This window comes from Geotrypetes seraphini, chromosome 3 (assembly GCF_902459505.1).
Source record: "Geotrypetes seraphini chromosome 3, aGeoSer1.1, whole genome shotgun sequence".
Lineage (NCBI taxonomy): Eukaryota > Metazoa > Chordata > Amphibia > Gymnophiona > Dermophiidae > Geotrypetes > Geotrypetes seraphini.
Genome location: NC_047086.1, coordinates 40,189,716 through 40,215,054, shown reverse-complemented (window position 1 = coordinate 40,215,054; position 25,339 = coordinate 40,189,716). Strand labels below are relative to the sequence as shown.

Genomic DNA, 25,339 nt, shown 5'->3' with positions numbered 1-25,339 from the left:
ACAGCAAAGGGAGCTCTGGCCCACCTGTGACCACATCATTGGAAGACTCATGGGCCATATCATACTTTGTTAACTATGCTAACCACAACAATGTAAAATGCAAAAATTGCTGCCTTGTGTTAAGCCTATCCTTTCTTACTTTATCCTTCAAATTAAGTTCTTGTACATATTACAAAAATACATGCATATCTGAAATTATGGCAACACACTTACCTTGCAGACCAAAGACTTGTACTTCACACAGCGTTAAGTAATCTTTCCGTTCAGGGATTATCACGCTTATATACTGGCCTTGCATCCCCTTGCAGTAAAAAGACAGTGTTTCGCCATAATCCATTCTAAAAACTGTACCGCACCTAGGAAAAATGGTAATTCATTATTTAACAGACCATTCTAAGAAAACTGAACATCTGTCATGGTTGGAAAAGAAGGGAGTGGCAGACAAGTCTTCAATATAAAGAAAGATAATAATTTTTCTCCAAAAGCGTTTCCTTATGGAACAAAAGTTTCTTAGCTTGAGATCTCTTTATAATTATAGCTTCTTATTTTTCAGTCTTTACCCTTACAAGATGATATATGTAGTTCTAATTCTAAATGCAGAAGTTTGGAGCTTCTATTTTCCTTAGGGTCTTTTTCTCTGGACAAATGCTTATGAGTTATTTCCTCCCCTTTTTCTTTCTAAAACTTGTATATTGAATGTGTACTGCACTGCCAAGGTCAGGTAGTTTTATTTCTTGAGAATTCCACAACATTTTTTTCCCTCTAGTTTCTGGAACTGTGGAAAAAGTATTACTGAAGTATTTAAAAAAAAATATTTCTTAGAGACGGGATAAAATTTTCCATGCTGAAAATATCTGGCAGTAATTATCTTTGTGACAATGGTGGGTAATATTCAGCAGTCTGGAAAATGAGAAGTGTTACCAGTTTGCCCTATTTCATCTGGACAGAATGGGCCTGATTCTCTAAAGGAAACGATCTTGGTGGCCACCTAAGAAGTGGCCACCGATCACGTGTCTTCTCCGTATAAACACTCTCTTATCTTCACCCTTCCTCCCAACAACCATCCCCACTCTAATAATGTAACTTCCAAAACCTGATCTAAATTTTATTGTAAACCCCAAAGATCCTTTGCAGAGAATTGTGGTATATAAGACATGTATTGTATCAATCACGCATCAGCGTCCTTTAGTGAATTGTGTCTTTTTTTTTTTCTAACAGATGCCTTAAATGTGGGCCAGGATTTTAGGCATCAGTCTTGCACCTAAGGAGACACATAGAGATGCTTATGGATGCCCAAGGCTACTTCCTGTGGCCTTGGGTGTTGGTAGGTGTGCCTAGACATCTTCATAGGTGCGCATCAGAAGCCTATATTGGAGATTCCGGACCTTGGCTGCAACAGGAATGGCTGTGTAGCTGCTGAGCTCCTCCCTTGGGCACACAAACTGAATATTTATTACACTCTGATTCCCTTTAGACTGACTTTTTTTTTATCGCTGATGGCCTCAGGAAAACAACAAAGCTTGGAATCTGCATTTGCTTCTCAGGGGAAAAGCAAAAGATTGAAACCAACTCCACTGACTCCTTCAAAATTGCCTTTACCAGGTGATTCTATGGAAGTACTTGAACAACTGGTAGAAGGAATGAAAAATGTGCAAATGACAATGCAGGATAACTCTCTAAAGTTAACCTCACTGCAGGAAGAGCTGACAAATTTAACTCATCAAATACAAATATCCAATTCCAGATTGGATAGTTGTGAGCAGCGAATTTCAGCCTGTGAGATACAGCTGGTCCAGTCTCAGTTGGATCATAAATCTATTATTACCTTAACAAAAAAACTGGAAGATTTGGAAAATCGGGAAAGAAGAAATAATATCAGAATTCTGGGACTTCTTGAAAATATTGAGGGGCAAGATATGGTAGGTTTCCCGAAGGACTTTATTCCCTAAGTGCTGTCTGTGAATTTTTCTCCATCTCTAGAATTTGAGAGGGCTCATAGAATCCCTTCCAAGAAAAATAATACTGCTACTGGCCCCAGACCCATAATTTTTAAGTTACTGAGATTCACACAAGTGATGTAAATTTTAAAAGTAGCCAAGGAGAAAAAGAGTATAAAGTGGCAGGATTCTAAACTGGTTTTTTTTTCCTGATTATGCCAAGGCCACGGTTGACAAAAGAAAACAATTTTTGGCACTTTGCCCCAAGCTGAAACAAATGGAGGCGTTGTATGGATTATTTTTTCCTGCAAAGATGAAGGTCACTCACTGCAACAAAACAATATACTACGAGGATCCATTAAAATTACAATAATACATTAGTCAACATGAAGATGGAATGTCCTAAGAATAAGAATAGAGATGTGACTTTCAATAATTACTTATTTTCCTTCTTTTTTTATTTTATGTTGGCAATATTTGTTTTATATAAAGTTGGTTTTTGGGTTGTTTGGGTTTTTTTGCTGTTTTGGTCTTAAATGGCTTAGTCAGTTGCAACTTGAATTAAGTTCTTTTTACTCTCTGAGCACTCTAAAGAACACTGAACACTAAAGAATGACTGATTATCAGAAAGAGGCTTGGAACACTGAGAGGTTATAACACTTACCTCTGCTCTTCCCCCAACTACCTCGGCTTTAGAAAACTACTCAAAACCCGCCTCTTCCAAGACCAGGATCCTAACGCCCCTTCTATCTAAACAACCCCTTCCCCCTCTACATCCTTCCCTCACCCCTCCTGGCAACTTTGATCAATTTGATATTGAACCGCTTGTAACCCCGCTCAATTGATGTAAACCACTTGTAACCTTGTTTAATCAATGTGAACCGCCTAGAACTCCTCCGGGTATGGCGGTATACAAAAATAAAGTTATTATTATTATTATTATTATTCCTCAAACTGTTTTTGTGCTGCTGCTGGATCGGTTGGTGTTCTGCTCTCCTCTGCAGGAGATTTTCATGGATTTGGATGTTCCTGGCTCATAGAGATTTTACCTCCGTGGTGTTTTTTCTATATGCTGAGGCTCTCCTTCTTTTAGGGCTGAATTCTGAACACTGCACAGGCAAAACCCAGACTTAGCACAGATGATCGGAACAAGTCTCTCTTTCTTGGGATCAGTCAGATCCAGGAGCAGCTATGGCTTCAGCTACCAGCGTTTCTGTAGCAAATGCAGAACCCGGAGGCTCTTCTGATACAAATCCTGCAGGAACTTCAGACGCGGCAAACAGAGGCGCAAGGGCTGGTTCCCAGTCTCAGTTCATTTGGGTTGCCTGGAACACCCCCTTCCACCAGAGGAAGCACAAACCCTGAGAGTCTATCATCTTCCACCTCCATGCCAGAAGGGGGCAGCAGCAGCAACTCATGCAGCAGATAATTCGGATGCTGGCTAATAGTGATTCTCAGGTGCAGAATCCAGAAGTGCGCTTCTATCAGCTGGAGCAGCTGAATGCCATGGGCTTTATCAACCAGGAGGCCAACCTGCAGGCCCTGAAAGCCACCGGTGGTGACATCAATGCAGCCATCAAGAGACTGCTAGGCTCCCAGCCTTCCTAAAGCCATAATCTGCCTCACTGGATATGCACACAACCACCTCAATCCATCTGCTATCAGCCATTGCTTGTGTTTCAGGCTTCAGCCCTTGTTGCCATATCTCTTAAGTTAAGAGTGCAGTCCTGTGGGGCGTCAACAGGACCAGTGGTGCTGCTCATATCACAATGAGGAAGGGGAAGATTTGTTACATAATGCCTGTTACATAATGCCTTTGGCAGCCAAGATGAATAGAGTAGAGCTGGGAGGACCATTGGAGAACACATTTGGTGGTCGAGTTTAACCAATATGGTGATATTGATGACTCATTGCTATTCACTTGCTGCAGCTGCATATTCAGATGTCTACCCCTATATCTGACTTTGCTGTGTTAAATGATTAATTTAGCGAGATTAGCTTAAGGAAGTATGAATGGATGAAATGGGTGGTAGAGGTTGTAAATTTAAAAGTCATCACCAACATCTTTTCTCACATCAAGCAGAATTATGGGGTAAAGACATGGAACAACTGCTCATGCCTACTACTTATAGGAAATTCAGGAAACGCCTAAAAACACATCTGTTCCTGAAGTACTTAGGTAACTGACCTATACAATCTTAGTCCTCAACAAATGATCTTTAGAACTGTTATTCACTAACTCTGAACTTTGTTTATTCCACTCGATCTGTAATACCTTTTAATCATTGTAAACCGCATAGAACTTCACGGTCCTGCAGTATATAAACTGTTATTATTATTAGTGGTAATTGGAAGGTTGGAAAATTGAATGGATAATAGGTACTACTGCACTGCCTTACTGCACTCTGCAAGCATATTTTAATTGAATTTAGAATTTTATCTTTGTTTTTAACTCTGCTATTATTTAATTTTGTTTCATAGCTTACTGCTTCCTCTTCTGCCGCCGCAAAGCGGTGGCGTGCCGGACTCCTCCCCCACCAGCTTACTGTTTCCTCTTCTGCCGCCGCAAAGCGTCGGCGTGCCGGACTCCTCCCCCACCAGGTCAGCTGATGCCCTACATATTTGGGCTTCCTGCGGTGTACGCAAAAGGAGCAGGATCTGCTCCTTTTGCGCGCTCCTTCGTGCGCTAGCTGAGGGCGCCGTTAAAATTAATCTTTCACCCCAACTTAATACCCATATTTGGGTTCCTATTGGCATTTAGTCTTCTTCTTTTTTTAATATTTTTCTCATTGGATTCCTAAATCACCCTTATGCCTACAACTAGCAATAACATCCCAGTTTTTTGGGGCCATCACCCCCCAAATTATAGAACAACAACACCTCGACACTCATGCTTATTAGAAATCCCAACTTCTCCTCTGTCTATCAATCTTAGTTCGGTATCCACCGGTTCACCCCATCTCACAAATATCTCTTTCAAAAATAAATCCTTGAAATTAGGACTTATCAATGCAAGATCTATCAAAAATAAATATCACCTTTTAAAAGATGCCATCCTCCATCAGGGATTACACATACTTTTTATCACTGAAACTTGGCTTACTGAAGGCGATGAAGCATATCTTTCCTATTGTTGTCCTCCTAACTATGATTATCTCTCGAATTATCGCCATAATCACAAAGGCGGCGGCCTAGCTGTCATATTCCAAAACAACCTCATTAATCTCAGTGATCACTCTATTGGAAATGCCCCTGTTGAATATCTCCACCTCAAGCTCAACTCAAACATTAACCTCAATTTTTTACTACTCTACATCCCTCCACCAGTAGGACAAAACAAAATTAACTTTGCTCCAAGATCTACTATTCGATTTCTGCTCCTCTACTTCCCTTCCTCTAATCTTAGGGGACTTCAATATCCATTTTGATGACCTCTCTAACACCTCTATAACCTTGGATATACTAAACATCCTTAACCCTTTGAACTTACTACCAATTATAGAAGGCCCAACTCATTTAGCCAACCACACTTTAGACATGATCTTCTCTACTAGATCCCAATATTTTGTGTACTCTGTTCCACTAGTCTCACCAGTGCCTTGGTCCAATCATTACTTCATATCTTTCAACCTTCGTTTCCCTAAACCAATAACATATCAAACTTCATCAGAAACTAAGCTTATCTCATATCGAGACTTTTCCAACCTAGAAACTACTGACATTTTGACTTTCCTCGACCCATCCTTTACAACTGCTACATTTAACTCAATTGAAGATCAACTATCATCTTGGAACTCCTCCCTACAATCTTTTTTAGACAGTAAAGCGCCAATAATCTCAAAAACTATATCGCCACGTAAAATAGCTAATCCCTGGTATACGGCAGAGCTCCATCTTATAAAAAAACAGCTTCGCGCTCTAGAAAGAAAATGGCATCATACTAAATCTCAAATAAATCTTCGAAAGTATAGAGAAAAGGCATCTATCTATAAAACCAAAATAAACCAGGCCAAAAATAAATATTACTCAGACAAAATCTATAAAGCAAAAAAACCATCTATCCTATATAACACTTTAAAATCTATCACTCTGAAGAATATAGGAAGTAATACACTTCAAAAATCCACCTTAAAAGCACAGGACATAGCCGAAGCATTCAATCATAAAATCAAAACCATCCGAAATGCATTTCATTCTAACTCAGTTAGTAGTTTTACAAGCAACCAACAAACTGAATTTATTCCAACTGCCAAATGTTCTAAGTTCAAAATTCCTTCCCTTAAAGATATTGAAACTCTCTTTCAACAAATCAACTTAAAAAGCTCAAGATCCGAAATTATTCCCCCACTTTACCTAAAAAAATTCTTACATTGTTTTGGACCTTTTATTCACTCAATCATCCTAAAAAGCTTACTCACTACATCGGTCCCTTCCCTTTGGAAAACCGCCATCATCACTCCGATACTCAAAGACCACAAAACTAGTATAGATGACTCTACAAACTATCGCCCAATTGCCAATATCCCCTTTTTGGCCAAATTAACAGAAAAACTGATATTTAATCAGGTTTCTGACTTTATTGAAACAACCAATGCTTTACACCCCAACCAAACAGGTTTTTGTAAATTTCACAACACCGAATATTCACTGATGGGCTTAATAACTAATATTCATTATTTTTTAGATCACCACAAATCTGTGGCTCTGTTTTCCTTAGACATATCCGCAGCGTTCGATACAATAGACCATGATCTACTTCTTAGTCGGCTAGAATCGATAGGAATTAGCGACCAAATGCTTAATTGGTTCACGTCTTATCTTTCCAATCGTAACTCTTTTGTTAAGTTCAATAACGAATACTCCAATCCTTATTCTTCATCTTTTGGGATTCCCCAAGGATCTATACCAGTGGTCTCAAACTCAAACCCTTTGCAGGGCCACATTTTGAATTTGTAGGTACATGGAGGGCCTCAGAAAAAATAGTTAATGTCTTATTAAAGAAATAACAATTTTGCATGAGGTAAAACTCTTTATAGTTTATAAATCTTTCCTTTTGGCTAAGTCTTAATAATAATATTGTCATTTATAGCTAAAGAGACATATGATCAAGAAATTGTTTTATTTTACTTTTGTGATTACGATAAACATACCGAGGGCCTCAAAATAGTACCTGGGGGGGCCGCATGTGGCCGCGAGTTTGAGACCACTGATCTATACTATCGCCTCTTCTGTTCAACATCTTCCTCTCTCCATTACTGAGTCTCTGTCAGTCAATTGGTTTTACTTCCTTCTCTTATGCCGACGATATCCAACTTATTCACCCTCTCGACCCAGGAAACAATAATGATATTCTCTCTATAAATAAAAAACTTGAAACAATACAAAGCTGGCTTAACTCAAACAAATTAGCATTAAACATAAATAAAATAAAATCCATGATCTTTACTTGGAAAAAAGACATAAGCTTGAAGACCCCATTTGTTCTAAATAACATCTCACTAGAGTCCGTTTCCACCTTAAAAATTCTTGGGGTCATAATCGATGATAAACTACTGTTCCACGAACATATCAATAATATAGTCAAAATATGTTTTTATAAATTGCGTTTAATACGATCAATCGCCAAATTTCTTGAGCCCAAATCGATTAATATTCTGATACATTCACTGATTATAGCTAAAATGAATTACTGCAACTCACTACTACTTAACATCTCCCAAAAAGTAAAAAGAAGACTTCAACTTATCCAAAATACAGCTATTAAACTAATATATAACGCTAAGAAATATGACCACGTCATGCCATTATTGATCAATTCTCACTGGCTCCCTATCAATCATCGCATCCTTTTTAAGCTCATGTTGCTAATATTTAAAACCCTAACCTATAATGAACCTCAATTCATAGCCAGAATGTTAATACCCCATAAGACAATACGTCCACTCAGGTCATCCTTCCAAAATCTCTTATCTATACCCTCTTTGAAAATAGTAGGCACGAGAAGATCCGATATGTTCTCTGTAATGGGCCCCCAATGGTGGAATTCATTACCACATTATGTTGTACCTTCACCATTTGCTTTCTGTAATTCACTGATTGTCCAGTCCTCTTCGATGTGAACCGCCTAGAAGTCATCTGACTATGGCGGTATAGAAGAATAAAGTTATTATTATTATTATTATATTAAAAATGAAAAAGACCTCTCCTCCTTTAAAAAATCGTTAAAATCTTATCTTTTTAAAGATGCTTATAATGCTTGAACTTTAGATTTGCTTAATATTTTTAAATTTTAACTATCCCATTTCCTTTTGTTCTTTTCCTTTTTTGTTTTTCTTCTAAATAGAATTGTAACTTTTCCTCCCCTTCCTCCCAACTCAAGTTTGTCTTGTCTCTAAGAATTTTGTCATTTGGTTTGTCCTTTTTGTAATTCTCACTTTTCTTTTAATAATTTTGTACATCGCTTAGCAAACCGATTAAGCGATCCATCAAATTCTAATAAACTTGTAACTTGTACGGTCGATAGGGGCAAGTATGGATGAGGATTAACTGACTGAATGAGAAAGAGCCAAGAAGAAACCGATAACGTGGAAGACATGTGGTCGACTTTGAAAGCAACCATACAAGAAGCAACAAACCGCTATGTAAAATCAGTAAGTAAACGGCGAAGGAACAATAAGCCACAGTGGTTTACTGCGGAGATCTCAGACCTGATCAAGAAGAAGAAAAAAGCATTCATCTCTTACAAACAATCAGGGAAGCAGGACTCTAGAGCAGACTACCTGGCCAAATCAAAAGCCGTCAAAACAGCAGTCAGGGAGGCTATATTCCTCATGGAGGAGTCTCTAGCAAAGAACATCCAGAAGGGAGATAAATCCTTCTTCAGGTATATCAGTGATAGAAGAAAAAACTCAGGCGGGATTGTACGTCTTAGGAAACCAGACGGAGACTATGTGGAAAAGGATTCGGAAAAAGCCCAACTATTAAATGAATACTTCTGCTCAGTCTTCACCCGAGAAGCGCCAGGGCTCGGCCCTCAGCTACAGACAAGGGTTGGCTCAGTTGACCCGTTTAGTAACTTTGAGTTTACGCCCAGCAGTGTCTACGGTGAGCTGTCATAGCTCAAGGTTAACAAAGCAATGGGGCCGGACAACCTGCACCCCAGGGTGCTTAGGGAGCTGAGTGATGTCTTGGCGGAGCCACTGTCCGCGCTCTTCAACCTCTCCCTTAGTACAGGCAGCGTCCCGTTGGACTGGAGGACGGCTAACATCATTCCACTCCACAAGAAAGGCTCAAAGATGGAGACAGCAAACTACAGACCAGTGAGTCTAACATCGATAGTGAGCAAACTAATGGAAACTCTAATCAAACACCAATTAGATAAGATCCTGGATGAGGAGAATCTACGGGATCCCCGACAACATGGATTTACTAAGGGGAGATCCTGCCAATCCAACCTGATCAGCTTCTTTGACTGGGTAACGGAGAAGCTGGATATTGGGGAGTCCCTGGACATCGTGTACCTGGACTTTAGCAAAGCATTCGATAGCGTACCACACCGCAGGTTACTGAGCAAGATGAGTTCTATAGGATTAGGTAACACATTGACGAAATGGGTTGGGAGCTGGCTTGGAGGTAGGCTCCAAAGGGTGGTGGTGAACGGCACCCCCTCCGAAATGACGGAGGTGATTAGTGGAGTACCACAGGGCTCAGTCTTGGGCCCAATCCTATTCAACATCTTTATAAGAGACTTGGCAGAAGGGCTTCGAGGTAAAATAACATTATTCGCAGATGACGCCAAACTGAGTAATGTAGTGGGCAAATGCACAACAGACGAAGATTCAGTGCCTGACAACATGATGCACGACCTACTCCTACTGGAGCGATGGTCTAGGACATGGCAACTCAACTTCAATGCCAAAAAATGCAAAGTTATGCACCTGGGCAGCCAGAATCCATGCAAGTCTTATACCCTTAATGGCGAGATCCTAGCAAAAACGGTAGCAGAACGAGACTTGGGGGTAATCGTCAGTGAGGACATGAAGTCTGCCAATCAAGTGGAGCAGGCTTCGTCCAAGGCAAGACAAATCATGGGCTGCATACGAAGGGGTTTCGTCAGTCGTAAGGCGGAAGTCATTATGCCATTGTATAGATCCATGGTGAGGCCCCACCTGGAATACTGTGTGCAATTCTGGAGGCCGCATTATCGCAAGGATGTGCTGAGACTGGAGTCGGTGCAAAGAATGGCCACCCGGATGGTCTCGGGACTCAAGGATCTACCATACGAAAAACGGCTTGACAAATTACAGCTATACTCGCTCGAGGAGTGCAGAGAGAGGGGGGACATGATCGAGACGTTCAAGTATCTTACGGGCCGCATCGAGGCGGAGGAAGATATCTTCTTTTTCAAGGGTCCCACGACAACAAGATCCATTGAAAATCAGGGGCGGGAAACTACGAGGTGACACCAGGAAATTCTTTTTCACTGAAAGAGTGGTTGATCGCTGGAATAGTCTTCCACTACAGGTGATTGAGGCCAGCAGCGTGCCTGATTTTAAGGCCAAATGGGATCGGCACATGGGATCTATTCACAGGACAAAGGTAGGGGAGGAACATTAAGGTGGGCAGACTAGATGGGCCGTGGGCCCTTATCTGCCGTCTATTTCTATGTTTCTATGATTATTCTCTGATTTTAATATTTTTAGTTTCCTGTACTGTACTTATATAAATTTGATAGATTTCAATTAATTAATATCAGTTTTGTTCGTACTGTCAATTTATATATTCAATGAGGAAGGGGTGAAAAAGAATAGGGAAAAGAGATAAGAGAGAGAAAGGAAGGAAAAAAAAGGATAAGGGGGAACCATGGCTTCTACGAATTGGGACATCACTATGTCTTACAGTGAACAACAAGCAAATGATCTATTAGCATATTTTCATCTGTTTTCTTCCTCAGAACAAGGTACAATGTTTTCAGACTGGGACCAGCTAGAATCCACCCATAAAAGGATTATTCGAGCTGAATTACATGCTGCAACACTAGCTGAATATTGCAGGGTTAAACGCATCCCTAGGGGGTTGCGTATGAGGACTGAACCACGGTTGTTCCTGGAGAATGGAACCTTTTTACAGAAATGGAATGCAATCTTAAATAAGTGCTCATACGATTTGATGTTGTTAATCATCGAGACCACTAAGGTGGAACTAGATCAATATAAAGTTGATCTGCAATCGTATGAAGAGTTCCTCAAAGGCACAATGCAAGTAGATGCATATGAAACACAATTGCAGGATCTCACTAAAAGATTGGACGATTTCAGAACTGAATTGAAGGGTTCCAAAATTAAGAAACTGCGACGAGATGAGCTGGATTACCAAAGAGGGTACGTGTACAGTTGGATGGATAAAACCAGACGTAAACCTGTGAAGAAACAAACGTATGCCCAGATATCCAGTGATACATCGGAAGAAGATGTGCAACAACCATCTCGCAGTGTGACTTTGGCTACTGGTCCAGTTCTCCCAGTCCAGAAGAAACCTTTTTTACCTGTAAATCCGAAAGGCACCAATCCAAGATCGACCAGATACAAAAATCCAAAACAGTAGTGCACCACTCTAGTGTCTTCAACCTATCTAGTAAGGTTTTAACCAATACTGAATTGGAAGTTTTGGACAAGGGCTTAGCCTTTGTCCCGACCACCAAATATAACCCTCTAGATACATGTATAAGTTTGTTTAAATTCATATGCAAACTAAATTTGAAGCACTTTTTTGCATCTCGTGATGATCCAGACACTGAGGGACAAACTAATCAAAAATAACATCTAGGAGACTCCGTTCCATGTGGGTCCCCCCGGGCACTGTTGATGTCCACATACAGGTATTTGAAAAACTAGTTGAGCGTGACATTCAAATTTTGGAGACACAACATTCAGATGCCAAAAACAACTTATCGACTGATCAAACACAAGCCTTGAATTCTTTAGCATCAGACACTAGTATAGTTATCCGCCCTGCGGATAAAGGGGGGGGGGGGTATAGTGATTATGAATGTGGCAGCTTATGAGCGGGAAGCATTGCGTCAATTATCTGACACTATGTATTATCAGCAAATTGATCATAATCCGATTATCGAGTTGGGAGAGGGGATATTACGTCTTATTACAGGCTTTAGAAATGGGAGTCATCACAGAGGGAGAGTTCAAGTTTCTAAAATGTCCTTGTCCAGTTACTCCAGTCATTTATTTTGTGCCAAAAATACATAAATCACTGGTGGATCCTCCCGGTCGTCCGATAGTTGCTGGCATTGGTTCTATTTTGGAACCTTTGTCTGAATTTCTAGATCTGCAACTGAAGGACTTTGTTCCACAAATTAAGTCCTATGTGACAGATATGGGATCTATGATCAAAATGTTGGATACTTTTCAAGAAATTCCTGAACAAGCGATTTTAGTAACTTTGGACATTACAGCTCTATATACCAACATTCCACAGTCAGCGGCTGTTAACATTATCTGGCATCATTTGCAGCAAAAGGGATTGTCTTCTAAGCGTATTGAATTCTTGGTCAATATAGCTTCTATAGCCTTGAACAAGAATTATTTTCAGTTTGATCAATCATACTTCCTGCAAATTAAGGGCACGGCAATGGGTGCAAAAATGGCCCCCATTGTAGCTTTTTTATATGTTGCTGCATTTGAAGAACAATACCTTTACCCTTCTGACTATTTCACTAAACTGTTGATGTGGAAACGGTACATCGATTATGTCTTTGCGGTTTGGATGGGAACTACAACAGAGTTTTCTTCTTTTTTGACATGGTTAAATCAGGGCGATACCAACTTGCAATTTACAGCTCAAGTTGACCCTCATTCGCTGCCTTTTTTGGACATTAATATTTCTTTACGGCATGGCAAGTTCAATACCACTATTTACAGAAAATCCACGAATTGCAACAACCTATTGAGGTATGAAAGCCATCACCTGAAGCATTTAAGAGATAACATCCCTATAGGACAGTTTTTGAGGCTACGCCGGCTATGTTCCTCAAAAAGCCAATTCATTGAGAAAGCTGAAGAAATGAAGGAGCGGTTTCAAGAGAGGGGATACCCTAATTCATCCATTAAGAGGGCATACAAAAGGGTGCTTTATTCACATAGAGAGGTGTTGTTTACCTCTTATGATAGAACTGAAGATGTGTCCCCAGTGTGTGTTTTACCATACACACACAATGCCTTTAAGATCAAACGGATCATTCAATCACATTGGAACATCTTACAATATCACACAATTTTTGAGGATTCACCAAGGTTTGCTTATTTACGTTCACGTAATCTAAAGCAATACCTTACTAGAGCGCAATATAGCTCTAGTATCAGCCCCTCTAGTGCAGTTCAGGGTTTTCATTCACCATGAACATCATGTACTATGTGTCAATACAGTGTCACCTTGGATGATATGACTGTTCCTGATTGGGTTAAGAGCTATAAAAAACTAACCGCTACTAATTGCAGTACTAAAGGGGTGGTATATGTGGTACAGTGCCCGTGTCAGCTGTTATATGTGGGCCATACGATTAGATACATTCACAGCAGAATTGGTGAGCACATTAGCAGAATAACTAAAGAAGTGTTAGAGGCCCCTCTTACCAAACATTGGCTAGATGAAAAACACTCAGTGTCCGCTCTACGTTTTTCCATCTTGGAAGTCCCTAGGTTACCACGAGGAGGTGATCTTGAAGCTAGATTGTACTCCAAAGAACAAGCCTGGATTTTTAAGTTGGGAACTTTGGCACCCAATGGGTTAAATAGTGACATTGAATGGCGGGCTTTCCTTTAAACTACCCTCCAGGGTAGTTTTTTTGATGTTTGATTTTTTCTGATTTTTGTTTCCTTTTAGTTATGGGTTTAGGTTAGGTTTAATGGTAGGCTCCCCTCTGTTATAACATTCTGCATTTGGTGAATAAATTTTTATGTTCCAAAGTTTGACTTGCCAGGCTTAATTTTCTGCTGGCAGTTTGAGAACTTTAGTATTTTGTCCTATGTGGGACCAGTAGTTTTAGTGTATGTGCTTGGTTGGAATGGGGAGGAGTCTGTATTGCGCTGATGTCATCTTGGGGCGTCAATTAGCTGGGGTTTAAAACAGGCCTGTCCACTGGCACTTTTTTGGCCGCTGGATAATGAGGAGGTACAAATTTTTGCAGTTAGCACTGGAGTTCTAACAATATATGGTGAGTTCCTTTTTTCCTTTTGAAGTCAGGATGTAACTTTAGGTTAGTAAAGATGTATTGGTTTTAACAATTGTGTACAAATAAAGTAATGCTGGATTTTAACTTTGTTTGTCTTAGAGACTTCATTGCCCACTTTTTTGGAAGGGTTCAGCAGTGGCTTTTCGGTTCCCTGACGCAGTATCGAAACGTGCACGTCAAAGGAACCAGCTATTCTCTAAAGCCAAGTTTTATTCTTTTTAGAGTTTCATACTCAAAATGATAAAGCTATAACCTGTTTGGTTTTATGTAATCAACTAGAGAGATATATACCATTCTTCTGACACTGTATTGAACTATGCAATGATTGGGTGGTGAGGCGGTTTTATAGCCTTCATGTCTCTGAGCACAGTTCCTAAAAACAGTTATATAAATACATAAAGAAACATTTTCAGATTTTTCAGTAAAGAACATTTTCAGATTTTTTTCTGATTAATACACATGGAGTGACTTTTTGTTTGTTTATGTTCTCTTTTGTCACTCAACAGCTTAGTACTGTGTGAGTTATATTGCCTCTTTTTTGTTTTTTTGCCTAATTCAAATCAGGCTGAATTTTTCAAAACTCTTCAACAGTTGATTCTTCCACTGGCTTCTTCTAATTTGTAAGTAGCTGGGGGACTTTAATGTTGTTATGGACCCATTGTTGCGCAAAAAACCAGGTAATAAAATCCATGAGTTTAGATAATTTAGTACAGTCTTGTGGTTTGAAAGATATTTGGCAAATTCTTCATTTTAATGCTCGGGAATTTCTTTTTTGCTCCCATGTACATAAATCCTTTTCAAGAATAGATTACAATTTTATTTCAGATCCATTAATTCAATAGGTTACAAAAACCAGCATAGACCCAATTATTTTATCAGATCATGCTGGAGTTTGGATTGAATTTAAATTTGCTGAACAAGATTGTAATAGACCTGTTTGGAGATTCAAATTTTCTTGAGGAATTTCAATTAAAAATGAATGAATATTTTCAACTTAATACCTCAGAGGAAACCTCTTTAGAAACATTGTGGGATGCTTTCAAAGCTACTATGTAATTTGAAACCAACATGGGATCTTTATTTGGCTTCAGTAAAACAACAGTTAAATATTTAAAAGATGAGGTAATAATATAATTTGGAATGATTTGTAAAACTCCACAGTGAACCCATCACCACCTGGAGCGGATACAACTCTAAGGGACTTCAATGCTATCTGAAGTTCTTTCAATGATATAGGCGCCTCAAGACCTCCCTTTATATGCTCGGGGATTTTTGGCCCCTTTATTAGCTTTAAAAACTCTAAACCCTCAAGTTCTTTATTTGAATAAAGCTCAGAATATAAAGCTTTATAATATTTCAAAAATTGTTTTCAAATATTTCCAATTTGAGAATGAGTTTCACCCTTCTCATCTTTTATAGCAGCAATCTTTAACTTTTCTTTTTTTGGCTTTCATATAATTAGCCAATAATCTTTCCGCTTTATTTGAGTTTCTATAATACAGAGCCTGCTGCGAAAATAAATCTTTCCTAGCCAGTTGAGAGGAAATCTCACCATATTTATATTTAGCTTTTAAGAGGGCCTGTAAAGTAGGTTGTAAAGTAGGTTGGCCATTTCGAGGCCAATTGTGACTCCAAATCCTTAATATTTTGTTCCAACGCAGAAAATAACATTTTAAGCTGTTTCTTAATGTGTGCCGAATACTAAATGATTTGCCTTCTCATAGTAGCTTTGAAAGCATCCCACAATGTTTATAATATTTCACAATGTTTATAATATTTCACTCCCTTAACCGAGGGATAATTTAACTTTAAACAATTCCTGCAATTAAAAAATGATTTCTTAAAAGATGAAACTACTAATTGAATCAAATAGGAAGAATCCAGTCACAATAACTGTCAGTGGTGTGCAGCCTGCCCAAACCATGCTCCCCTCCCTCCTGAGCCTCTCCACATGACTGACCCCACCCTGCAAAAATCTACTACTACTACAAATGCCCCTCCCCCAGATACTACCTCCCCAATTCCAACCTCCCCACCAAGATATCAAGCCCCATCCCATGTGTCAGTAGGCCCTCATGGGTATAACTTTACCTCCTTGGTAGATAAATGGGTCTCCAGGGCAGAAGGAAACCCCTTTTGGTATTGCTCCTAGCAGATGCAGCTATAAAATGGCAGCTATGACTCTAGAGATTAGCCTTTTATAAATGGTATTTGGGGGGAGGAGGGATTGGTACTGTAGTAGGGGGTCCAGAAGAAATGCGACTGATCACTTTATGTGGGTCCCAGCAACTGCATAAATCCAGGCGGCAAACTCTTCACCAGTTAGACTAATAGCCAAATGCATCTCTTATAATGTAGTACAAAGAAAAATCTATTGGGTCACCAAAAATTTTAAAATAAAAGGTCAGAAAGTTGAAAGAATGCAAAAAATTCACACAAGACTTTTGAACACTACTGTACATAGTAACACAGTAGATGACGGCAGATAAAGACCCGAATGGTCCATCCAGTCTGCCCAACCTGATTCAATTTAATTTTGTTTTCTCCTTCTTAGCTATTTCTGGGCAAGGATCCAAAGCTCTGCCCGGTACTGTGCTTAGGTTCCAACTACTGAAGTCTCCGTCAAAGCTCACTCAGCCCATCTACACCCTCCCAGCCATTGAAGCCCTCCCCAGCTCATCTCAACCATATACAGACACAGACCGTGCAAGTCTGCCCAGTACTGGCCTTAGTTCTTCAATATTTACTATTATTTTCTGATCCTAGACCCTCTGTGTTCATCCCACGCTTTTTTGAACTCCATCACCGTTTTCCTCTCCACCATCTCCCTCGGGAGCACATTCCAGGTATCCACCAACCGCTCCCTCCATAAAGAAAAATTTCCTTACATTGATCTTGAGTCTCCCACCCCTCAGCCTCAAATTATGCCCTCTGGTTTTACCATTTTCCTTTCTCTGGAAAAAATTTTGTTCTACATTAATACCTTTCAAGTATTAAATGTCTGAATCATCTCTCTCCTGTCCCTTGATGATGGCGTTCTTTACCTCTTTTTTTTCCAAAATTTTAGACTGTAAACTGTTTAGTTATGTCCTGTATGGTTGCAGTGGTATAGTAAATGTAAAATAAATAAATATATATAATGAGACTCCTCCATGAAGTGCAGTGTGTGTCAGTTATCATTTTCAGTTCAAGATTTTATTGTTAAGGGGAAATCAGATGATGGTAAAAGAGAGGGTGGGACACAGTCCAACTTCCATGTACTACAAAATCTCTAATTGCTATGTACTATACACATAGTGTAACCGGGTCTGGGGCCTGAGTAAGACTCCACAGCACATACAATGATTACACCACAAAAACACCTGCGTGTGACCCAGACTGGAGTCACCCTGCAGTCAAAGAATGACACCAAGAACCAAAAGCAAAAATAAACCACAATTCTTCAGCATGAACAGTAAAAGAAAATTCAGGTTTTATTTTCCTCAACGTAATAAGGGCAGGCTTATTAGAAGTCCTACTCCAAAACAGGTAAGTGCTATCTTCAGTCCAAGTTCACTAAGCAGAGTAATGAACAGTCCAAACATAAATAAAAAAAAACAAAAAAAAAATACTTTCTTTTTTTCTTCACCCCACTGGGTATTTTAGTTCCTTCTAAACACTGCAGAACACAATAGGGTTTAAGGCACTGGCTGCCCTATTGCTAGTGTTTCAAAAGAAGCCTCTGACAGCCAAGCCTTGCACTGTCAGGATAAGGAGAGTGCCTCAGGTTTGCTTTACTTTTTTAGCTTATAATAGCTTCAAATTTCCCTCCCAGATTATAGCAAACCTCTCCCTCCGTTCAGGCACCCTCAGCTTCTTAACAAAAAAAAACAAAATGCAGAACAGTAAAGAAAACTACAAAGTCCTTAAAGGTTCAGCTTTGTTCCAAACAGTCTCTCCAATACAGAAAGCTGAAAAAAAATGCACTCACAGTTTCTTCACTGCTCCTTTCAGTTAACAGGTACAGCTGGTGGACAAACCAACTTCCATGGCTTCCTCAGCCAAGCTCATTTCCTCTGCCAAGAGGTCAGTCTCCATTGGGAGTTCCAGCTCAGGCACGGTTTCTTCAAGAATATCTCCAGCTTCTTGTACCTCCATGGGTGAGACTGGTTCGCTTCTGCCTGGCCCAAGGAGACTCGCAGGGAGCAAAGGTCCCAACCTTCTCCCTAACCTGCTTCCTGCTTTGAACTGAGCTACAGGTTTTATACTGTTTGGGCCACACCCTAACCTGGCTGATTCAGCAGTCCTCAAAGCAGCTCTAGAGCTCCTCCTTTGGTGACCTGAATATTGCTGGTCTAGGAAACTTTCAGGAGATTCCAACTCCCTCTGGTGGTCAGGCTGAGGATCAGCCAGATTCCTCCAAGGACAACCTTTAGACACTCCTTTCCGGGTTTTACTGGGAGTCTTAATAGGAACCCTATCTGGAACCAGGGCATGCACGAAGTCTGTCTGGTTACAATAGGTGAGCAGGAAAGGATGAAATAGCCCTTAGTATATTGCTACTGTTTGATATGGACGAAGCCAGATATATGAAGCCAGATATATGAAGCTCATTTCTTTGGAGAATGCTGTTTCAGTAAATATTTTGTCTAAACACAATTAACTGCGTGCAGTTTTTGTAACTACATTAACATCCAACATCCTTGGAAAATGAAGGCAAGAGCTTCCCCTTGCCCCCTGCCATGCCAAGGTTTACAGGAGGCAGCCACAATTAAGTCCTAGCTTAAGCGGTGACCTTCTGTCTAATGATGCACCGAGGGGTGGGGAGAGGGGGAAAGGAGAATGTTACAAATCTGCCAAGTTGCCCAGTTCTAGGAGGGAAACGTTTTGGCCAATCCTGATTTTGATCTTATATTCCAAGGCAGCGTGGTATTTGTAATTCCTAGTGCTATATCTTGAAATGAATAGTACAGGTCCAAAATGCATCAGAATGAGAGTGTCATAATCCCCATTCCCTTGTTACTAAGCTCCAATCTAATAGGGGTGAATAGGGACCTAAATGTACTGTCACATAGAAGCCAACTTTTCAAAACGATATAGTCAAGGCTTTTTCTCAATATCAAGTTTTCTCTTGAATCATCGACCAGAGTCAAGATACGAAGAGTAAATGGATTTTCAATAATATTAGCACGCATGTCTCTTCATGGCCATACTAAGAACTGTAATGGGACTTTGGGCAAAAAAGATGTTGTTCTATGACTACATATCTGTCATGTAAGATGTCACCTCTCCAGTCCAATATTTGTCTCAGTTGCACTGCTTCATAATAAGCCCCGAGATCTAAAATCCTCCAACTCTTCTTCAGATTTGAGCCCGCATAAGGTGGCATTCTCCAGCATTTCTATCTTGGAAATGAAAATTCCCACTGTCCTTAATCCAAGTTAAGGCCTGAGTTTCAACTATTTTTACTCTGAAGCCATGTTCTTCCACTTTACTCTCAAGACATGACACTTTATTCTTTATTTCCAAATTTTCAGATAAAATTGCTGTATAGTGTTATGAAAGTTGCTGGAGATGGGTTCCCAAAGTGAGTTGCAAATTTGAAATTGCCTCCCAAAGTGTTTCCATATTGAACTCCTTCGGCCTTTGCATGAGCAGAACACTGCTCCCCAAGCCCTCTGTAGAGAAAAATGTACCTGTAGCCACAGCAGCTTTCTTTCCTGTCAGGGAAAAAGTTCCAGTAGCCTGCTACATCTCAACCTCCGAACGCTGCAACGTTGTAGAAACAGCCTCCTCTACCCTCCATGCAGAGCTATTATCCACGCTCTGCTGGATCAGGAAAGGAGAATCCCATGCTGGTTCCTCCCCCCTCTGGCGTCCTGTTGCTTTGGGATGAATCGGAGGACTAAGCTCCTCCGGGGACAAGGTGGCGCCCTGGAGAGAGCGATCACACGCTTAAGCCTGCGTGTCTCTCATTGCCAAGAATCCTCCTGGTTGCTGGGTTTAGACTCCTCACGCCATGAACGTGTCCATCAGCCCTGGCGTAACAACGGATTTGTCCGGGAAAACCCGGATCTTTGATTTTCTTTTGACCATGAAGACCTGTTAAGGAAAATTATTGCAGGTACCCAATGGCGTCTCCGCGGCCGCGTTCAAGCCGCCATCTTAGGTAAGCTCCTCCTCACCCATTTGGGAACATCCTTTTCGTATCAGTGAATTTAAGTATGGAATTATCTGCCTCTAAAAGTTAAAGAAATCCAGAATTATATATTTTAAAAGCCTTAAAATCTTAATTGTTTATCAAGTAAATGTAGCTGATTCAAATGTTGTTAGTGTCAATTCTCATAAATTCTAGGATTTCTTATGCTGTAATCCACTTAGAATCAATGTGGAACTTTAGCAGAATATAACAACTATATATTTACACTTGTAATACTGTGAAGTATGAAACACACCACCTACCTGGGATTAGTTTTTCCACCATTTTCTTTGGAGTTCCCAACTCTGATCTCTGCATTATTGATGCGCTCCTTGCAGCAGTCACCTCTATTGGTCACAGCGACAGAGAATACTTTTGCTGGTGCTTGGAGATCTACCATCCACCATGGCTCAAACTCTTGAATTGTATGTGTGCAGTCCCCGTTCAGGTAGTTGCTGGCTAGAGATCCATCAATAGCTTTTCTAGATTGTGCACGGTAACTGTAATAACTGGATTGAGAAGTCCGACCATGGAGAGCCAAATTTGGAGCTTGAAGAAAAAAAGAAACATTTTGTAAGACATCATAACAGTCTAAGATATTATTGTTTTGTTTTTTGGGGTTTTTTTGTTCAATTTTTTTTATTGGATTTCAAAAGAGTAACAAAAAAGATGAACATTCAATTTGAAACTTTCAGGAAGGCATCAAAGAGAAAATGTAGATCTTATCAATCAGGTTAATGTTATTATCATTAAACACAGTGGACAATTAGAAAATTATAGGAGTGTCTTTTAAGTAGCAGTCAATGGGCGACCAAATAAGATGCTGCGTATAGGTTGAAAGAGGATATAGTTTTTCAGTAGCATGTTGTTCATATCATTTGTATAAACATATTGAGTTCCACCAGAAGTTAATCTAGATTCTGTAATACATGTTGTATATCAACTGAAATTAACTTATCAGTTAGTATCGGATTACAAGAACAGTTTCCAAAACAATGATGTAAGGATCGTAGAATTATAACATCAAACGATATTTCAGTAGTACAATTAGTAATGTTTTTGAAAGTTATCCAAATTTTATTCCCAAATGGATGGATTGCATCACATTCCAAAAACATGTGGGACAGTTTGTCTCCTAGATCTCGTACTGCTCTTTTGAACTTTTGACACTGGAGTGCTTGTGTGGATGGTGATGGTAGTGGTGGTGGTGGTGGTGGGGGGGGTTGGTTGATATTGTTGGGATCTTTCAGTCATTGTGAGGAAACCATACGGTAGACTTTTCTTGTCGTTCTTCCTTGTTTTTGTTTTTTTGGTTTGGTTTTTTTTATTAAGAAGCAAACAGACAAACAAATCCAATACAACCAAGCAATATCCAAAAACAGAGCAAATACTGCACACAGTCCAACACACAGGTTAGGAAAAGAGTAGAAGGAACAAAAATACCAGCCAATCAGGATGGGGGCGAGCTCCCCCCTCCCCCGAGCAGTAAACCAGCCAGTACCCAACAAGACCTAAAACACACAGAACAGACAAGAAAAGCATGCAAAAAGCAACACTTTCTGTCAGTTTACTATCCCTATTTACCCCCGAAGATAAGAGTCCCCCACAGCCAAACAGTTTGCTCGGTTTAGAAGGGTTGGACCCTTTGACATGATTCGCCTACTGCTATTTCAAGGGTCCTCCCACAACCGCCAGAATCGATCCACCTCAACAAAATTTCAAGTCTAAAGACCAACCCTCCCAAACCGAGCAAACTAAACGAGAAAGGAATGAATGAAGATAGATGAATTAAACTTTAACAACAGCTACATATGGTAAGTTTTTGAAATATTTATATATTTATAGAATTAACGAATGGATGAATAATGAACTGATTAAGCACTAAGCACTTTATAGAGAACGATAAAAGAACTGTAGCAATTAGCACAATGGACTTTTAAAAGATTTAAAAACAAGATAAAAAATAGTAAGAGCCAATGAGGAAATAACCACATAAAGCTCACTACGATGAAAGCTATTTGGTGCGATGGAGTGGTGGAACTGAGGCTCATAAATTCTTTTGATAAATAAACCAAAATAATTTTTGGATGCTCAGAGCATTTGTAATATAATAACTGTTTTCATGCATGCATGAAAGCTAAGGGGGTGGGGAGGCAGCTGCAGTTCTGAAATACTATTGCAAGCTGCAGAATTTGGAAAGTTCTGGTCTCTGGACTTGAGGAGCTGTCATCAGCTGGTGAGCCTTGGGGATTTCCACCAGCTACAGCAGTGATCTCAAACCTGTGGCCCAGGGGCTGCATGCGGCCCGCCAGGTACTATTTTGAGGCCCTCGGTATTATAAAGAATGATTCTTTTTGGAAAACTTGTGCCTTAAAAGTCCGGTGGTCTTGTCCGGCGGTCGCATTCTGGAACGTTGCCTGCCTCACTGCTGTAAATTCATGCAAGTGCTTTCCTGCGTCTGTACGCGATTGTCCTCTCCACTTCAGAATCACATACAGACGCAGGAAAGCGCTTGCGTGAGGTTACAGCAGTGAGGTGGGCAACATTCCAGAACCTAAGGTAACCAATGGAGGCAGTGCAGCTTGTGCGTGTGTCCGATGCTGGAGGAGGTGAGAGCTGAAGGTGGTTGCAAACACTTAAGGCACAAGTTTCCCATAAAGAATCATTCTTTATAATACCGAGGGCCTCAAAATAGTTGATCCAAAATCTTGTCTCTTGCAGTTGATACTTTGATAATTTTTCACTTTCTGCATGTTGCACTGCTTTCAGCTGTGTATAACTGAAATTATCAGAAGCAATTAAGGAAGGATTTATAAACTATAGTTTATAAATCTTTCCTTAACTGCTTCTGATAATTTCAGATAATCCATATTTTGGATTTGTAGGTACTTACCTCATGCAAAGTTGTCATTTCTTTAATAAGACATTAACTATTTTTTCTGCGGCCCTCCAAGTACCTACAAATCCAAAATGTGGCCCTGCAAAGGGTTTGAGTTTGAGACCACTGAGCTACAGCAAGGGAGATGTTCATTTTGAGAGGGGCCTCAGCTCAAAATGGGAGGCCCAGCCTTCTCTCGTGGTTATGCCACCAATTGTGGTTAGTACAAAATGAAGTACTTGCTCAGTTTGTTTTGGGGTTTCCAGTTCAGTTTTGGTATTCATATTTCTATTTTTAATTTGTGATCCATTGCTCTGTATTTGGTGAAGTCTGTGTGTTCTGTGTGAAGAAGTAATTTAAAATTGTTTTATACATATATGGTAGTAATAGTGGGAATGGAAATTGGGAGAGGGGCCCCCCTCCTTAATTTCTGCCCTGGGCTCCAGCATGTCTAAAACCGGCCTTGACTAGCAGTCATGGTGAGGCTGAAGCTTTCCTCTTCTAGGCTCCTCTTGGGCTCAGATTTTGCATTTGACTGCCTTAATTGCAACCGGCTCTCCTCTCCTTCCACTGGCTGGGGCTATTTGATTGATTGTTTGGCAGGTCTGTGGATGCTTGGGTGTCGGGCCCTGCCTTCTTTCACTGAGCTGGGACTTGTGATGTGGGGAAACAGGGCAGTGCAACTACTTCTGCTACCGCGCCTTCACCATCACAGAATGCTTCAGGCAAATCTGTGCCACCAACTGCAGGACCTCGGGCCCATCAGCTAACACAGACAGCTCTGGCCATAAATGTACAGTGAGTGAAGTTGATCTTTACAGGCGGCATGAGCAGGAGCAGGCAATCATCCAGGATGAATTTGTCCAAATTGCAAAGAGAACGGGAGGCAGCTGAAGAGAAACTGATTGCCTTCTTGTCTTGTGAGAGGACGGCTCGCCTCTCTACATTTGGGAGAAACTTTCCAGGATTGCTAAATTTCAGGGCTGATTTGATTGAGACTAAGTGTGGTGAATGATTTGTGTTTTTTGGAGTTTTGTTTTTTTTTTTAATCTTTTTGGGTTCTTTGATACTATTGTTTTGAAGTTTTCCCTAAAGTATTTTCTTCTATTTTTCTTCTTTTATATATCTGTCATATAAGTAAATCTTTTTTGTTGGTAGGTACTATAGTTAGATTGTGAGCCCATTTGGAACAGAGAGGTAAGTTCAAAGTACCTAATTAGATTATAACTCAATTTAATTGTTTGTAAACCACTTTGAAGCCTGCGTGGCAATTTAGCGGTATATAAACTCTGCATTACTTTAAATATCTATCTTTCTACTATTCCTTTTCTATGGATCCTTGTTTCTCCTATTGTTCAGTATTACAGGCAGAGGATATGACGTGTCAGCTAGCTAAAGGAATTAGACCCTTTGGTATTACTAGGCCCAATATTCAAAGCAATTTTAGCAGGCAGAAGAGGCTCCTGTCTGGTTAAATTGCTACTTATCCAGACAGTGCCATTGAATGTCACCATAGTTCGCCCCTTCTTTGTATGGTTAGTGTTGGGGTGGTCCTTGGGAGGAGCCAGGACCTAAGCAGTTAGTGACCATATTCAGACCACTGACCGGTTAGGTAAGTGGATTTGTAGCAAAAGGCTGTTCTACCTTTACCAACAAAGATAATCAGGTGCTGGTCTAGATATTGGTTGAACTTCCAAATTGTGGCACATTGCTGTTCTGCTGCTCCCCCCTCCCATGATCTTGATTCTCCCTCCCTCCCTCCCTCCCAATCCACACATCATTGGCATAGTGAAAGTGACTGGCACCTGGGGCAGTGGCGCCCTCCTCCCGCCCTCTTCCCCACCCGCCTGTGCCCCTTCCCTGTACCTTTTTAAACTTTGGCATGAGCAGCGACGAACCATGCTGCCCATGTCAGATTCGGAGCTCTCTCTGATGTCAGAAAAAGCACTGAAGCCGACACGGGCAGCATGGTTCGTCGCTGCTTGTGCCAAAGTTAAAAAAGTACCGGGAAGGGGCGTGGATGAGAGCACACAAGCTTCAGGGGGAGGAGTGGGAAGGGGGAGTGAAGAGGAGGAGGAAGACCACACCCCAAGGAAGACCGC

The 25,339-nt window shown here is 40.4% G+C and overlaps 1 protein-coding gene across 1 annotated transcript in view; it reads right to left on the bottom strand.

Moving 5' to 3' along the window:
- The window catches only part of LOC117357167 (pentraxin fusion protein-like), a 191,589-nt gene that overhangs the window by 43,026 nt on the left and 123,224 nt on the right, over positions 1-25,339 (bottom strand). The window contains exons 12-13 of the mRNA XM_033937539.1: positions 20,623-20,908; positions 214-356 (exon numbers count right to left, since the gene is read on the bottom strand). Coding sequence (XP_033793430.1) covers positions 214-356; positions 20,623-20,908 — 429 coding nt within the window. The remainder of the gene's footprint in view (positions 1-213; positions 357-20,622; positions 20,909-25,339) is intronic.